The sequence below is a fragment of the Lissotriton helveticus genome, chromosome 1_1, assembly GCF_964261635.1.
Source record: "Lissotriton helveticus chromosome 1_1, aLisHel1.1, whole genome shotgun sequence".
NCBI lineage: Eukaryota > Metazoa > Chordata > Amphibia > Caudata > Salamandridae > Lissotriton > Lissotriton helveticus.
The window spans coordinates 1,298,697,013-1,298,715,233 of record NC_136057.1 but is presented as its reverse complement, the minus strand read 5'-3'; the positions used below and the strand labels follow the sequence as shown (position 1 = coordinate 1,298,715,233).

The following is an 18,221-nucleotide window of genomic DNA, read 5'->3' as shown; positions in this document are numbered from 1 at the left end:
GCATGTTCCGCCAGACATGGTTCAATTCGAAATTCAGAAAAGTAGCAGAGGCACTCTGCCAGAGGTGTTTGGTCTGTCAACAATTTAACCCTGGAAAGAAAACTATAGTACTGCCAGGGAAAATTGGAAAGGCAGAAGGCCCTTTTATTAGACTACAACTTGACTTCGTTCAGTTGCCCCCTTGTCGAGGAATGAAATACCTACTTGTCATTGTCTGCCTGTTTTCAAAATGGGTGGAAGCTTACCCTGCACGTAGAAATGACAGCATCACAGTAGCAAAATTATTGCTTAGGGAACTTATACCTCGTTACGGTTTCCCAGTCTTAATTGAATCTGACAGAGGAAGTCCTTTCCAGAATGAAATAATAAAGCAAATCTGTGAAGCATTCAAAATCACGCAAAAACTGCACTGTGCATATCGCCCAGAGGCTTCTGGAGTGGTAGAACAGATAAATGGCACAATCAAATCAAGATTGGGAAAGATGTGTGAATACACTCAATTGGAATGGCCAGATGCTATGCCTCTTGTGTTGATGGGACTCAGAAGTATTCCAGACCGGAACACGGGCTTGAGTCCCCATGAGATCCTGATGGGAAGAGCAATGCGGCAAGCATGGGTGCCAGGATACAAAATAATAAGCATATCTGATGATTTGGTGCTAGAATACTGTAAAGAGCTGGCTGACCAAGTGCGTTCTATCTCTAACCAGGTTGGGGGAGACGCCGTCACCAGGCCAACGACTCCAGCACATGACCTGAATCCAGGTGACTGGGTCGTAATAAAGAAGCACACTCAGAAAAGTTGCCTTGAACCCAGGTGGGGAAAGCCACGACAGGTGATCCTGATAACCACCACAGCTGTAAAGTGTGCAGGAGTACCTCGCTGAATCCATGCCAGCCATACGCAGAGAGTGACAGAACCTGGTGAAACTGAGGCTGAAGGTTGCGCAGCTGAAGGATTCCAAGATATCGGTCCTGAAGTAGCTGAAGAAGAACAACCGAGCTCCAGTCAAGAAGATTGGGTCCCTATAATCGATCTGACAATCAACCCTATACGAACTAGAGGTCAGACTAATTTAGATAGACAGTGGTATAGTGAGGACGAGACAGGTGAAGAAGAAGCTACTCAGATCATCGAAATCCACTTTAAATCGGATTCTGAGGAGGACCAGATAGGGAGAGAGCAGGTAATTGACACTCCACCAAGAAAATCTACTCCAGAAAAGGGACAGATAGAGATTAGGGCGGAAGTTCAAGCGGAAGAAAATCAAGAGTTCGAAGAGCTTGAGCAGGAACAGATAGGACTAGACAATTGTATTCAGGAAGAAGAGATCGAAACAGATCAAAGGCAAAATCAGCATACCCATGAACAAGGCCAGTTTAGGGACCAGGCAGAAGAAACAGATGAAAGACCTGGACCTAGTCAGGTAGGGAATTATACAGAGGATGAACTTGACCCCAATGTGCCACAACTAAACGAAAACAAAAGAGTGTTTGAAGAAGGCCAAGACACAGTGCCAGTTAGAAGACTCAGAAAAGGTGACTCAGTACCTAGATTTGTGAAGAGGCTGAGATTGCGTCTAAAGACGATAAACGAGGAGCCTGAACAGATAAATGAGGTCTCGAGTCAAACTGACCCAGTTGTGACAAAACCAAAGAGAAGAAGTGCTCGCATCAAGAAACTGAATAACAAGTACGCGAGTCCTGAATGGACTTACTTTGTATTGGAGGAATTTGAGAACCTGGAAATAAGTGATGAAAGTGATGAAGAATTGATTGCTGAACAGACCAGTGAAGAAGCAACCCCAACCTGAGAAGTTACTCGAGTAAGCAAGCTGTGCAGAGTTACACAGAGGGGTTGAAGTTTTTTTAAGCCAAAATGTCTGATTCTTCTGAGAGTGGGAGACCGAGACGAGGTTGTTGTAAAACATGCTGCCAAGTATGTTTATGTAGTATAGCAATAGTACCGATACTTTGGATAGGACTAACTATAACTATTCCTTCTATGATGAGTAGAAACCCGAGTCTGTACCCGAATGATAACCTACCTGATGACACTGTAGAATCACACACTAGAAATACACCACAAAGAGTAGACGTATTAGACAAACCACTTAGCCTGAAACAAACCAAGATATAATAATAATAATAATCCACATTTGTAAAGCGCACAATCACCCGTAAGGGTCTCTAGGCGCTGGGGGCCGTCGGGAAGATTAAGCAAGCTATTGCCCAGAGTCACATGGTGCTGGGCTAACCTGCCGCCGGAGCCGGGGATCGAACAGTGATCCCCAGATTCCAGCGTCAGTCGCCCTGGCCGCGGCGCCACACCTCTCCCTTTAGATTTAGAAGCACCAGATGAGGAAGGATTACACTTTAACAAAATTAAGAACAAGACTCATTTAAATGTTTTCGCAAACCTGTTAGTACATTATGTAGAAACTATGGAAATAGACGACTGTCATGTCTGCACGAAGCTACCCACTTCTGTAGCTGAAGGTGTGACTTACCACCACTTGCCTTTAACATATGGAACTTCCTGTAGTATACTAACTAGTTTATTTTATAAAAGAGGACCTTTACAGTATTATTACTCAAACCTTGACGTGACATTTTCTGAACTTCCTGTTCGGAGAAACTTGAACCCTGTACATACGACTAGAGATGTAGCTAAATACATGAGTGATTATTTTCTAACTGTAGGAAAAATAAATATAGATGACGCACACAAAAATAACTTGACCTGTTCTTTACATGAAAAAGAGAAAGAATTTCTGGATTTGGTAGAAAAGAGAAGAGAAAGTTTCCAAAAGAAAGCAAAAGACAAGAACCAAAAAGTTCCTAAATGGGCAGAGAGTATAGGGAGCACCTCAAATGGTGGAGCTAACGCTGCAATGTTGCTGGATTTCGAAAAGAAAGGGAAACTTTGTCTTCATAGAGAAATGACTAGTTATTATAACAATATTTTCATTGGTTCCAGTGAATGCAAACATAATTACAAGGTAATTGGAGGGTGGGGTTTCAAAGATGGGTCAGAGCCTGTGTTTCCTGGAATTTATTTTATATGTGGAAATAAGGCTTACTTCAAATTGCCCGACCATTGGTACGGGAGTTGTTATTTTGGTATTGTCTTCCCAAAGATATACAATGTGGGGAAAATCACTGGAAGCACTGAAGAGACTAATCAATTAGTACGCACTAAAAGAGAAAGTGCTGGTGAAATAGTAGGAGATATTTTTAGTGCACTGATACCTACAGTGGGAGTGGTTCTGAATACACACAGAACTTGCAAATTGTCAACAGTTGTGGATCGGTTATCAACTGACACTGCTGGAGGTTTCCTGATGGTCAATACCGAAATGGTTGCGGTCAGATCAATGGTTTTACAGAATAGACTTGCTCTTGATACCTTATTTGCAAAAGAGAGCGGAGTCTGCAGAATGTTGAAAGCGCAACATTGTTGCACTTACATACCTGACAAAAGTGTAGAAATCAAAGGGTATGTGAGGAATATTACAAATTTGGAAAAAGAGCTCAAACCACTTGAGGTTGACAGTGCCTGGAAGAACCTTACTGATGGTCTCTCCGCCGTAGGTCATTAGTTTTCTAACCTAGGAAAAGGTCTTTTGAGTAAAGTACTGATGCCAATTGCAGGGATAGGTATAGCAGTATTCATCATATTCATCTGCTGTAAATGTCGCAAACACCAAAAGAAGTACACTGTGAACAAGAGAGTAAAAAGAAATATGGATGAACTTGAATTAGAGGAACTGAATAATCAGATTTATAAAAGGGTGAAAAATTCTCACCCTAATAAAGCGACTAAAGAAAAACTGAATCGAATGTTTGAAGTGATTGAACTGGGAAAAATGTGAAAAGTTGGCATCTGGCTCCATGAATTTGTGATGATATAAAATATCATCAAAGAGGGGATTGATGGAGCAAGGATTCGCACGTAAACCGACTTGCTTGTATCAAGAACCTCAAATAATGTTAATAAGTATAAACAACCTGTTTGTGTTACTAATATTGCACATTTTACATTACACGGGGTGTCCCAGAGACGCTTGCCTATGTGTTTACTCATCCTAATACGCTTGCCACTAAAATGGCTGCTGCTACGCAGGAATTTCTTCTGCGCATGCGTTGGTCACACGTGACGTGACGTACTCGCAGTTCTGATGGGAAATCTTTGCACTTGCGCACTAGACTTAAGATGGCTGCTTTATGTTCGCACATGCCGAAGCTTGCACTGCAGCTTTTGCTGTGCTGTTTATCTTTGCACTAATCTTAATGCTATAGTTATTATAAAGTAATGGGAGTCATATAGGGATTCCTGGTATACAGTGTGTAATCATTTATTTCTGTGTTCTAATTTGTTTTCCTTTACTTTTCATGTGACGAATCTTTTGGGCCTGGGAGGTGCTTAATTCTCCATCTTTGAAGTCCCTACTGCGCATGTCATCCTAGCAGAGGGAAGAAAACCTTGCACCAGTTGAACCCAGCCAGCTGGCAGCCACAGTCAAGATGCTCCTGGGAATCGACCTGTAGCCCAGCAAACGGAGCTGAACTGTACTACATTTGAAACAATTGTAATAAAATTTGTATATGCCATTGTTAGGTGAAAAGTAGATGTCATGGGAACCCCAAATTCAATGGGAGGTCCCAGAGATGTAAATATGAAGCTTGAGAAAGTCAAATCCTAGCTGGTGTAATGACCTGTCCTTTCTTTGGACCAATCGAAATTGGGGATTCTTACACTTGCAACATTTGGGGGGTGGTACACTGACCCGAAAACAGTATAACTAGCCTAGGTTTAGCTAGAGAAATTGTACGACTTGCCCGAATAGCTGACCTGTCACTGACCCAACGCACTCAATAGCTGATCCAGAAACAGAGGGGCTGCGGAGCACTCTGTCTGTAATTTCCAGAGACTCAATCGGGGTTTTGGAAACCTTAAGTGCTGGCGGAGCACTATGCTGGGGAATTCGATAACCCAATCGTGGTTCTGACTGATAGCTGCAGAGAAGGTGTAGCGCAGGCGTTGCAACTGAACTGCGGGTGCTGGTCTTACCTTGGTGGTCCTGTCCTGATCCTAATCTGGTCTTCCAGTCCTGACCTGGGGTTCCATTCTGCACCTGGTGGCCTACTGGCGACTGTCTTTCCTTGGGTTCCTACTGTCCTTAACTGACTCGTGGCCAGGGTTGGTCTCCACACCGTGCTAGGTAAATATAAACTGTTAGGGAAACACACTCGCATTCTTTATTCTTATCCTTGCCTGAACTTTTGCTAAATCGTAATTGCATATGTCCTTTTTTCTTACCCTACCTTTTTATAAAATACTGAATTCGTGAAAGTGCTTTCATTAGTTTGTTCCATTTTTTCCCCTACCTTATAGGTGAATAAATACTGTCTCTGAGTAAATAGATGTTCCTTCTCTTTACCCACCCTTTACTGAATTGAAGTAATTACTCTGAATGTTAGTATGCTCCAGACTTACCTTCCTTATAGCTACAGGTTATCTTCGAATTTCCTATAGACTGATTAATGTTCTTTTGCCTTACCCATCTTCGAGGGGTAAATTTAAACTGTGACATTCTAGCATGTTCCTTATCTTTCCCGTCCTTTAGACATCATACTGAGTCTAAGCTCTGAAATCCTTATTAGCATGTTCCTTGTTCTCTCCTTCCCGTTAAAGTTCTAATGATTGGCCTAATCTTTTACTTGCAAAGTTACACGATATTCATGCTCTTGGTTATTGATAGTTTAATTGCTGTAAATCTTTTACTTTCTGACTTTGAAGAAGATTAGATAAAGACTTTGAAAACTTCCTGTGTCTCTGGTTATTACATGAGTGTGAAAATAGTAAATGGTATTTTGTATTTTGTGTCTGCCTTTCTTTCACAGCTAGCTCCCTGATCCATTGTGATCATAGGTACCCGTAACAGTGGATTGGTAAGTCGAGTACATTGGAAATAAATAGGAAGGAACTGGGTTACTGATAGTAGAGTGTAAGGTTACCCGATTAATAAATATGGTAAATTGAATTTATGGGCCCATGGTGTATATGGTAAAATTATAGTCAGGTGACCTGCGCGCTCTATCACATGTACCAGCACATAACAGTATTCATGTGTGATACATGGGAGTAAAGCTTTGGCTTTTAACAGCTTTTGAAGCATTCCCTGTTGAATCACTCTGAAATGGGTAAAAATAGGGTGCATTTCAAAGGTCATGAACTATATTTTGGTGGCAACATACCTTAAATCTCTGTATCCTCCTAGTCAACAAAGGGTCTGACTTGCAAATATTTGTTCTATAACTGACATGCTGGGAACATAGAAGTAAGTTATGCCTAAGTTTGGAGTAAGAGTAAGAAAAATAAAATCGACGAACAAAGTTTGTGAATCAGGAACACAGTCAGCAATGATGAGAAAAAGACGCAATTTTGCAGATTTCCAGGAACCTGAGCGCATGTATCTTTATGCCATCCAGGTTTAGTCAGTTTTATTGAGTTCACAACTGATTAAAACATAATATTCTAACCATTAGATGATCTTTAAGTGGGTAATACTCCAAGGCAGTGATTATGAGAAATAGAATGTGCTGGAAAAGAGACCAGTTACTTATTTGTTATAAAGGATTTGACGCATGAAGCTCTCCCGGATTCACATACTGTGCATAATTCTGCCATCTATTTGTTGGATCTGAAATATCAGAATTACAAAACCTTTTTTATACTCTTGGTAGGATTCATCATAGACAGAGCCTGAATATAATGATAAAAGTAAGCACATAAGGCCCCCTAACATGACACCCATGTTAGATTTTTTTTTCTTGCCATCTCTTCCACTAGCCTTCTTCACTGGGAAAGTACGAGGTTGCACAAGAATCTGGAACACAATTACAACAGGTAAGTACCTTGTTTCTTTTTCAATGTGAAATCTCTTCTAGATTCCCATACTGTGCAAAGATTATCTAATGGTTTACATCCCCTGTGGAAGGGGTTTGTTGACGGGGTGGATGAGAACAAGTGTCGCACTAGTGACTGTCCTACTGCCACTTCCTTGTGTGATTCTATATTTACACAATGGTGTCTTGAAGATGTCCTGGGGTGAGACATGGGCAAGGAATGCTAGTGTGGCACCTTTCTTCATGGTGGAATGTGCCTTAGGCTTCACCTTTAGTGTTTTGTTTGTCATTTTTATAATAGTACTCCACAGTCTGCACTATTCATCTTGCAATTTTATTGCTGGTCACTGCTGAGCCCAGTACCTGTGTCTGGCTTGCACACATCCCTTATGACATATAGTGTATTTTCAAGTAGTTGTAAGTGACTAACTTCAGCTATCTCAGACACCAGACCATGGTCTGCTGTTCCTTTGCACCTTGCATTGTAGGTCTTTGTGTTTTGGGATTTTGGCACAGTTCTCTGTGATATTTGCATAGATGAGAAAACGAAATCTGCTATGGCCACCTCTGAGCCACTAGAAACAATGAGATATTGAATGCAGTGGATTTCTTAAAGACTAGTGAAATCAGTGGTATCAGGTGAAGCAAAAGGGTATGTGTAACTCTGTGCCAGCTTATCAAGTGTATTCCCTTGTAGCTTAGAATAGTACTGTCTGGATGTGAAGAACAGCCATTTTTAGTTTTCTGCTGCCGCAAACAGGTCTACTTCTGATGTTACCCAATGTTGGAATATCGTATCTCTCTGACTGCTCTAGTTCAGATTCATGGGAGCTGCTTGTTCAGCTGTGTGAACGTCCTAGTATGTTATTTGTCACCAGGTTAATGCTTCTCACTGGTGTCCACCAGCAAATGCTTTGTGCCAGCTTTGGGTGGATACAAGACTGTGCCCCGACTTGTTTTGTATAACATTGCAGTTATGTTGTCTGTTAGGATTTGAAAACACTTGTTCTTGATTTGACTCTGAAAGGCTTTCAGTGCCACATTATTCCACCTTAGTTCTAAGCAACTGATGCAGTTGGTGGTCTCCTCAGGGAAACAGAATCCCCTTATTTTGAGCTGCCTGTGTGTGCTCCCCCCCCAACTGACATATGGCGCATACATTATGATTGCCTGTAGTAGAAGTGTTTTCATTGTCATCCCCTTCAACATATTCACCATTGTATCTCCTTGCCAACCTCTGTTCCGACTAGTAGAACCTCTCATTTGCCCATCGCCCGAGACCGCTAATTGCTTCACCACTACTGAACAGATCTCATGTGCAATCCTGTGTTTGAGATTACATGTATTGAAGAAGCCATCACACCCAACAGTTTCATAACTGTTTTCACCATCAGAGACTAAGAAGTCTGGAAAAGGTGAGCTTGAGCTTGCAATTGCTGAACCATTTTCAAGGTATGGTACACCATTGCCTTCACTGTATCCAGATCTGCCTCACAACAATTTGTTTTCATCCCTGGAACAGGGAAGACATTATTTCAATTCACTGTGAAACCCTAGCACTGCAGGTTCACCATCTTCTGAAGTTTTCTTTGACATTGTTCGAATGAGTTTGTCTTTCCCAGCCAGTTCTCTAAGTGTAGACATAACTAGTCTGACTTCTGAGATGGGCTGCCATAATTTAATACCTTGAATTGATAATATAACCCTGTCATCACACGCATGAGGCATTTCCTGTGCAATGCCTGTTTTGGTATGTGGAAGTAGATGTCCTTTAAATCTAGTCACCAGGTAATCCTCCTTCTCTAAAGGTATAACTCGCTGGAGGGTTGCCGTCCGGAACATTTGGATTTGAATGAATTTGTTCATAAACCTCAAGTCTGTGCAAGACTGGCCACACAGATCTTCTTTTGGTACCAGAAAGTAGACAAAAGTATGCCCTTCGGTAGCTCTCCACTTGGAGTACTATTTCCATGGCATGTGTCGGTTATAGTTCCTCGGCTTCTCTCTTGAAGTATCTCTATCCGATCCTTTCCTTACATCTGCTGTTTTGGTGTTATTGTAGGGAGTATTTTGAGGAATTATAAACAATGCCAATGTTTACCAGGTTTAGCCCTTGCTTTTTTCTTATTATGGACTCCCAGGTGCTTTGAAAGTCCCTTATTCCCCCCCCCCACAAGTGTTGTGTGTGTTGGGGAGACCAGCAATGAGGACTGTGCAGGTATCCCCTAGGGGTGTTCACTTTTTCTTGCCCCTGCATAAAACAAGTGTCTTTGTCTACAGTCATTATCCAGCCTGGCTGAACTGGCCCGCTGTAGCTTGTGTCTGAATAAGAGGAGTGTAGAGTGGCATCCCCTGCCCTCTTGTCAACGTGGCCACCTTAACTAAAAAACAAAGACTTCAAATGATTGCAGATCTAAAAAAACCTTTTCTTATTGACAAACTGTTCGATTTCCGCAACTAGTACCCTTTTCTTTCTCTAAACATTGACAGTGCCAGAGGTGTTTTTGTCTCCACGTGACTTTTTCTTCAAGGCTGCCTGCCTTACCTTCCCCTTCCAAGCTTGATCTCCCTCAGAAGACAAGCAGACAGTCTTTGGCACCTCCTTCCTTGTGACCTTGACTGTGTACCCAGTTGGGTAGAAAGTTTCTTGGTCTCTTTAGACTGAAGATTTATTCGGAATTGAGTGCTTGTGTTTATGTGGTCCTGCTTGTTTGTTCGAAGTTTTTGACTTCAGCACTTTAGTCGGTAGCTCTGAAAACCTTTTACTTTGGGAAGCTGTAGACTTAGGATCTCATTTATTGGGTTTCGGCATAGGGCAGCACAGCAAGTGACCTTACTGCGCTGCCCTACTTCAAAGTGAAAGGGCACAAATGCACAATATGTATCCAATACAGTGAATTCCTGTCCTTTCCCCCTGTGCTGGCGATTTTTCTGCCGCCCAGATCCAATGCAGGCACCTTTGCACCATGGTGCAAGGGTGTTAATGTTGTAGGCAGGTTTGTTTTTGTGCAGGACATTCTGCAGCACACAAAAAAAGGAAAAAAACGAAGAAATATAAACCTAATTCTACTCGTTACGCCTGTCCTGGGGAGGCGTAAGATTATGACGCATTCCCAGGTTTACAAGTGCTTGTAAATTTGGGAATGTGTCAAAACCCACGGGAGTTGCGTGGGAACCCCCACTGCAACACCCATGGAACACCTCCCTTGCGCAGAGTAAGGTGATGCAGTATTTGTGCTGCTTAGCCTTACTCCACATTTATGAGGCCACTCAACACCACACAACGTGGCTTTGTGTGGCTTCGTAAATCTGACTCAGAGCCTGGCGTCATGCATGTACCACTTTGCGTGGTGCAAACGTGATGCAAGGCTCTCATAAATATGCCCCACCGGGTCTTGGCTCTTGGGCAGTTTCCTCATGGTCTCAGTCTGCCTTGTATTTAACTTGAGCTTCTTCAGCTTTGCCATCATCCACCTCCGAGAAACCCATCTGCTCCATTAACGAAGCGTTTCTCTTCTGCAACTCCAGTTCGGAAAGTCCTGCTGTGTCTGCTGCTGCCAAATGGGTAAGTAATACCATGTCAATATCAATGAAGGTTTCGTGTTGCAACAGTGAACATGCGCAGAAGTCTTCGGACTTAAGTTTCTTTGGAAGGCAGAACATGCATAATGAATGATCGCCATTGAAATGAGCTTCTGAGGACTGTCTGGACAGAACTTAAAATTCGTGCTCATACTACATAATTGCATTGAAGAATCTCAGGAACTTCACCTTCAGAAAATGTAATTCTCAAACTATGTCAACAACCCCTGAGATTATCCATTAAAACCTCAGTGCTCTCTTGAGATCTCTCTACTAGTTTTCAACAACTTTTTTCGTGATTTCTCGCAGTGCAACAACCATGGGCGAAAGGCATCTAGGAGTGCAGTCACGTTAGGGGGCATTGTGTAACAACATCATGTTCAGGCCATACCTAGGTCAATGGCCACCAAGTGGCGGAATTATGCACACCATGTGAGTATAGTGGATATTTCATGCTGCAGAATCTGACACGGCTAACAGGCACTGGCTCCAGGGCTGAGGCTGGTGCAGTTGGATCAGGGTTTACAGTTGCTTGCACTGGGTGCGTGTTCCGGGCGCTTATATTGGAGGGTGGGTATTGCCAGAAGGGAGTGGCAGGGCCGCTCGTAAGGGTGGGGAGGAGGTGCAAATGCCAGCCAGTGGTACACAGGAGCAAAGTAACAGGGGCTGGTGGAAAGGATGGGAATGCCAAATGCTGGTATGGAAAGGAGAGTTTGCCCAGACCCCACATAAGGGTCAGAGACCTAAAATGAACAAGTGGTGTCAGGTGGAGGGGGTGCAGTTGTGTTGCGGACTGGTCCACAGGATGAAAAGGCCAGTCTCACAATCTACAATGGACAAGTCACTGATTCACTGCAATTTTGCATGACACCATGATTTCTCTAGAGCTACTGTTCCCTACAAATGCTTTCACAGAAAGAGAACAACCTCTGGAAGCAGCACCAGTAGCACCTACATCCGCCAAGAGTCCAGTCTAGCACCCACACTTACTAAAGACAGCAGCGACTGATCAAATGTGGCCCCAGCTCTCATTTCCAGCAAGTCCCGGTCCAGTTAGGGCAGCTTCTTCAAGTCTTCATTACTCATGAAGGTAAGTCCAAAGAGCAGCAACAATTGCAGATTGCCTGACGTTAGAGGACCCTCACATAAATGTAAATAACAGAAGAGTAGCCCATCGCTTTTGTCATTTCATCAAGGACAGGGCCTAATGAATTCAGGCCAAAGAATACACTAATGTGAACCATAACAGCCCACTTAAATAAACAATCAAGCCTTCCTCCCCATCTAAATCTTTTCCACTCTGAGTTGCAGTCTAAGAATCTGTCCAATACCAAGTTGCTATATGCCATAGCACCATCCCCAGTTACCACATACGGGTCCAGCTTTAGCCCCTCACTGTTCTGAGGTGTGTCTTGCCTCTTCCTCGACAAGTAAATCTACAGCCGTATGTAAGATTTCTTACCTCCATTAGTGTACCCCTGGACCACAAGGTCCTGTTTCTACCACAGAGTATGTTCATACCTAAATATTACTATATAAGTGTATTCCTTACACCAGTAGGTGTCTACTTAAGGTGGCTGAGTGTTCCAAGAAAAACTCTGACTACCCTCTGTCCGCGTCCATCTCTTTCACCCTTGTAACCTAGGTTCAGTCCATGCACCACACTGTCCATTGTTGGTGCCTCATGACAGCAGCCAGCCCACATCCACACATAGGAAGATAAGGACACTGTCCTTGCTTTGATGTCCCAAGGCCGAAGTTCAAAGGGGGATCTTTCCAGTCTGAATGTTGCTGAATGTGATTTCATCTAGTGGAACGTATTGTCCCAGCTTTGTGTTCAGAAAGAACAACCGGTCTGATGTCAGGAGTGGATTGAAACCTTCTCGTTGTAATCTCGTCTTCTGAATTTTAAAGGTGCCTTGAAAACAAAGGAAAGGGGAAATGGGTTAAAAAGGCAAATAAAGACCCCTTACTGCATGCTCACTCCAAAATCACCCACATCAATGTAGGCTCAACTCAGGGCAATACGTAAAGTATTTATACAGTACCAATCCAGTAATAAAACAAAACACCAAACAATCACAATCTCAAACCGATTTAGAAAAATAGAACATTATTTATTAAAGAAAATGACACCAAAATGAGAAAATCTAGTAAGGGGAACTGGAGAAATTAATTTTTAATGAAAAATTGCACCAAAAAGCAGTAAGCGCCAATTACATTCTATGAAATGACCAAGGTGTGATTTTAGGCCGACCGCGATGTGTGTCGGTTGGATACGCGAAGAGGCTCATCCCATTCAAAGATTCTACATTCTGACTTCGTTTTTTTCATGTAACTCAAAATCCTCCATGAGAGGCAAGCTTGAAGCTATACCCAGAGGTCTTTGAAGTCCAAAAACGTTATGTCACAACTTTTTTTGAGGAGTTGGAAAGAGATTGCAGATGAACAATGTTAGTTTGTCTAGTGACCGCAGTACTCCATCTTAAGCACCGCTTCTATCAAACTCTTTCACCTGTCATCCCATTTGCTCTTTGACAGTTTCTGTAATCTATTGCAAGCATCTCAAAGAGCTGGGGGAGGGAGTGAGGATATGAGGACTGTGTGTGGCCTATTTAGAGGCGTGGTCTAAGTACATGCAGTGCAAAGATTGGGGAGGTCATTTTTCATACGATGAGAAAATTCCCAGGCAGGCGATGAGATTGTGAAGAAATGGTTGACTTACAAGTAAGCATTACAGCACATGAAGGAAGAGAGCAGTTATGTTTTGAGGTAGAGATGCATCTGCTTTAGAGTTTCATTAGGGAATGGGGTGATGTAAGCAGCAAATCCACCTTTTCTGCATGGTCACCTCCAATCTTTCACTTTTTTCTGGACCTTTTTTTGTAGCTTTTTTATACTCTGCACACTACCGTTGCTACACAGCAGTAAAGTTAATTTTAGTTTTGTAAAGCATGTGGTTATCAGTGGTGTACTGACACTAAATTTAGAAACAGCAGGCATACAGAGCAGAACCACGAATGAAACAGATACGTTTTAATTGCTTTGCGGAATCATGTACAGTTGGGCTTTGCAGGAATAGCAAAAGGTATAGTGTTCCAACGCTGAATAGTGACAAAAGAGAATGCCTCTCTTCCAGTATGCCTTCTGAGAAATCTTGGTTATTTTACCAACAGAGTCTCTGAAGACCGCAGGTGCCTGCTAGGACAATATTTGGTAAATAAGCATGTTGTATAGTTGAGTGAACCAGGCTATAAACATAGTTTATAGTCAGGTCCATATTTATTGGTTAGGTTATCCCCCCCTTAAGCATGGTTAAATTGGCTTTTCAATGATTGACATGGGAACTTGCAGGCAAGTCCCTAGCATAAGGCATAGGAAATAGAGCCATGGCCTCAAGTTAAATGCCACTCGGGGACTGAAGCGCACATGGCTTCAGGCCTACCATGAGTAGCCTGACTGCAGCACCCTAAAAACTTGCTGTCAAATCTGTCTGCTTTTGAATATTAATAAGTCGCTCCTAGGTACATACTGTTTCCCACAAGGTAAGGTGTTTAATATTTAAAAGTGGTTGTGCTGTGGGAGGGTGTGTTGTTTTCTTGTTTCATTAGGGTTATTGCACTGTATAACATTACTGGGGATGGTGTGGCACAATTCGAGGATTTATTGGTTCGTATGTAGGTTGGCCTCTTTGGGAACCGAGCTGGACAGCTGTCTGCCGCTATTATTGCATCTTGTTGTGTGCAAACCAAATTTTTCAATAAAATAATTTTTAATATTTAAAAGCCAAACATGAGAAAAATGTAATTTGGCATGTTTCTGCAGTGCATAGATCCCTAAAACCTATTTTCATTGGCAGAGGTGTAGCTAGATCCAAAGTACAGATTTTAAACTTTAATCTGTAACTTTCAAAAGGAAAAGGCTAATTGTCATATTTATTAAGAGATCCATTATTGGTGAAGTCAGCTTTTTAATATTTATTTTGGAAAAGCAACTTTTAGAAAGAGACAATTTCTGTATCTGACGCTCCTTGCTGCTAATATCCGTTAGCTGCACAACAAATGTTTGACCTCCCAGAGTGCAACATTGGCTTTGTGACAGGATGGAATGGATGTGGGGCATTTGATCCATATCAGCCCAGGAAGGAAACTTGAGATGAATGCAGGGATATCATTAACTTGAAAGGGACAGAGGTGAGGCCTGCCCAATCATAGTTTAGTGTGGGGAGAGCCCTTAAGAAAGGAAAGCGTATATTTCCATGGCCCACACTATCCAGGATTCTCTGAATACAGTGGGGGTGAGGGGGGGAGGGAGCTATACTGAGAACTATGTTGGAGAGGACACAAGGGAGGGGTCTGCTCATTTCCCTGGACATGCCGCTGTAAGGACACAAGAACTCTGGACAAGGGAGAAACGCTTTCCCCATCTTGGATTTTAGGAGTGAATGACACTGGGTGATTGTTTGCAGTAGGGCAAATCCTAACTACTGGAAAAGTGGAAAGGGTTGCCCTGGGAACATTTACTCCATTGTTTATAGAGGAGCCAGGAGTCACCCCAGCTCCTAACGTGTCCCAACCATAAATGCTGCATTAACAACATTTCCTCTTAAGAACACTTTCCAGACCTGCTGTTGGTGGCCTGAGAGGTGCCCTGAAGGACTTGACCTGCCCCCTCTTGTGCCCAAGGCAAACCAGTGGATTCCAAGGGTCAGTTGGCCGACCTGTGTAGGCCACGGACACAACAAGCTGCAAAAGGCCTTTTTTCCTGAAGTGACCGGATGACTAGTACCAACTGGACCTTGCTGGTGGCCTCTGCTGGAGTGAGCCCTGGCCCCAAAAGTATGTTCCTGAGGTCAGGGGATACATAGAAGTAACCACCAGGCTCGTTCCAGTAGTCCTAAAAAAGTGGTGTGGTAAACTACAAAGAACAAGCATTTGCAATGCAATAGGTCTCGCATTAGGAACGTTTGAGCTATTGGTATTGTAAATTAAATTTTTTTTATTAATGTGTTGGTTTTGAAAATAGCGAAATTAATAGCTTTGCCATTGACAATGCCAATAGTTTTAACTTTCGTAAATGTGACACCTATAGCATTTGTACTGCAATATGTGTTGTATTTACGTGACTTAGATGTATTGATATTACAAATAACAATCGCTTTTAATTTTTTAAAATAATTAATACTTAAATGAAAGTTATTGTAATTTATAATGGCAATAGCTTAAACTTTTGTAAATTACTTTTGTGAAGATTATGTTCACTGTATTTTATTGTGTCGAAAATCCCATAACAGAAGTGAAATATTAACATCTTTTTGTGACATTTGTAATAAAGCTGGAAACATTGAGAGAACATATTTGAACCAGTTGTTGAATGGTTGCACAGATTGATGCTGTGGTGGTGCTGAGTGATGCGATAGATAGATAGAGTGAGTGCGATAGATAGAGTGAGGGCGTTAGATAGACAGATAGAGTGATGGTGATAGAGTGAGTGATGGCGATAGATAGAGTGAGTGATGGCGATAGATAGAGTGAGTGATGGCGATAGATAGAGTGAGTGATGGCGATAGATAGAGTGAGTGATGGCGAGAGATAGAGTGAGTGATGGCGAGAGATAGAGTGAGTGATGGCGAGAGATAGAGTGAGTGATGGCGAGAGATAGAGTGAGTGATGGCGAGAGATAGAGTGAGTGATGGCGAGAGATAGAGTGAGTGATGGCGAGAGATAGAGTGAGTGATGGCGAGAGATAGAGTGAGTGATGGCGAGAGATAGAGTGAGTGATGGCGAGAGATAGAGTGAGTGATGGCGAGAGATAGAGTGAGTGATGGCGAGAGATAGAGTGAGTGATGGCGAGAGATAGAGTGAGGGCGAGAGATAGAGTGAGGGCGAGAGATAGAGTGAGGGCGAGAGATAGAGTGAGGGCGAGAGATAGAGTGAGGGCGAGAGATAGAGTGAGGGCGAGAGATAGAGTGAGGGCGAGAGATAGAGTGAGGGCGAGAGATAGAGTGAGGGCGATAGTTAGATAGATAGGCAGATAGACAGACAGACAAGATAGATAGATAGATAGATAGGTAGATAGATGGTTGTGTGTGAGGGGGGTGTGGTGTTTGTGGGGGGGTTGTGTGTGTTGGTCGTTGTGTGTGGGTGTGTGTGTGTGGGTGTGTGTGTGGGGGGGTTGTGTGTTGGAGGTTGTGTGTTGGGGGGTTGTGTGTGGGGGGGTTGTGTGTGGGGGGTTGTGTGTGTGGGGGTTGTGTGTGTGGGGTTGCATGTGTGTGGGGTGTGTGGGGGGGTTGTGTGTGTGGGGGAGTTGTGGTGTGTGTGGGTGGGGGGGTTGTGTGTGTGGGGTTGTGTGTGAGTGTGGTAGTGTGTTTGGGGCTGTATGTGTGTGGGGCTGTATGTGTGTGGGGTTTCATGTGTGTGGGGTTGTGTCTGTGTGGGGTTGTGTGCGTGTGGGGGGTTGTGTGCATGTGGGGGTTGTGTGCATGGGGGGGTTGCGTGTGTGGGGGGTTGTGTGTGGGGGGTTATGTGTGTGTGGGGGTTATGTGGGTGTGGGTGTGTGTGGGGGGGTTGTGTGTGTGGGGGTTGTGTGTGTGGGGGTTGTGTGTGTGTGGGTTGTGTGTGTGGGTTGTGTGTGGGGTGTTTGTGGGGGTGTGTGGGGTGTTTGTGAGGGTGTGTGTGGGTGTGTGTGTGGGGTGTGTGTGTGTGTGTGTGAGGGGTCTGAGTGTGATGGGTCTGGGGATGTGTGAGGGATCTGGGTGTGTGTGTGTGTGTGTGTGTGTGTGGGTATGTGTGTGTGTGGGGTTGTGTGTGTGGGGGGTTATGTGTGTGTGTTGGGTTGTGTGTGTGGGGGGTTGTGTGTGTGGGGGTTGTGTGTGTGTGTGGGGGGTTGTTTGTGTGGGGGGGGTTGTGTGTGTGTGGGGTTGTGTGTGTGTGGGGTTGTCTGTGTGTGTGGGGTGGTGTGTGGAAAGGGATCGGTCAACCAATTCCTGCTGTTAACAAACATCTATTTTATTTATTGCTTAGCAGTTTTATGTAGGGCTTTATTTATTGTTTTGCACTTTTATGTAGCACTTTGAAATCTGCAGGTATAGAGTATTTTACAGAGGTCGGTTTCTAGCTACATGCAGGAAGTTTACACAGGATCACGGACACTGACTTTTGGCAGCAGCTGCTACTGGTATCTCGCACAAAGTCCTATATTGTAAAGGGGCCTTTCCAGGCGCTCGCCGCAAGATCACCAGACCCAACCTCTGATCCTGGCGAGAGCATACCTCAATGCTGTTCCACCAAAGTGCACTACTACCAAGACACGCTACAGTGGGCTGGAACCTACAGATTGTTATTGTGTGCCATATTGCAATAGTTGTCACTCGAACGACACTGTCTTTCTAATAGGTTGTGCAAAATTAAAAAAAACTTTAATAAAAAAAGAAGAGTTTAATAAATAAAAAAAAAAGAACGAACAACACCACACCACCAGGCTCCAGTATTCTAAAAGTGCACAATCTCGAAACAACGTGTGGCTGAAAAGATAAGGTTGAGAATGAGACAGAGCGAAGTGAAGTGGAAAGAGATACAGAGAGGTGGGCCAAAGAGAGATGAGTTTGAGAGTGAGGTGAGGCAGATGGGGCGAGATACGACGAGCTGTAATGGAAACTGCAGATGTTGAATTACTGTTACAGGTGTAGAGAGAAGCCTAGAAAGTGGTAAAGAGACAGGTGAAAGACT

At 43.4% G+C, this 18,221-nt stretch overlaps 1 protein-coding gene across 1 annotated transcript in view; it reads right to left on the bottom strand.

The window, feature by feature from the left end:
• Nucleotides 1–6,446: 6,446 nt before the first annotated feature.
• SLC27A1 (solute carrier family 27 member 1) overlaps nt 6,447–18,221 on the bottom strand; it is a 225,170-nt gene continuing 213,395 nt past the window's right edge. Inside the window, exon 12 of the mRNA XM_078681203.1 lies at nt 6,447–12,412. Within this exon, the coding sequence (XP_078537329.1) occupies nt 12,255–12,412 (158 nt within the window). The 3' untranslated portion in view covers nt 6,447–12,254. The remainder of the gene's footprint in view (nt 12,413–18,221) is intronic.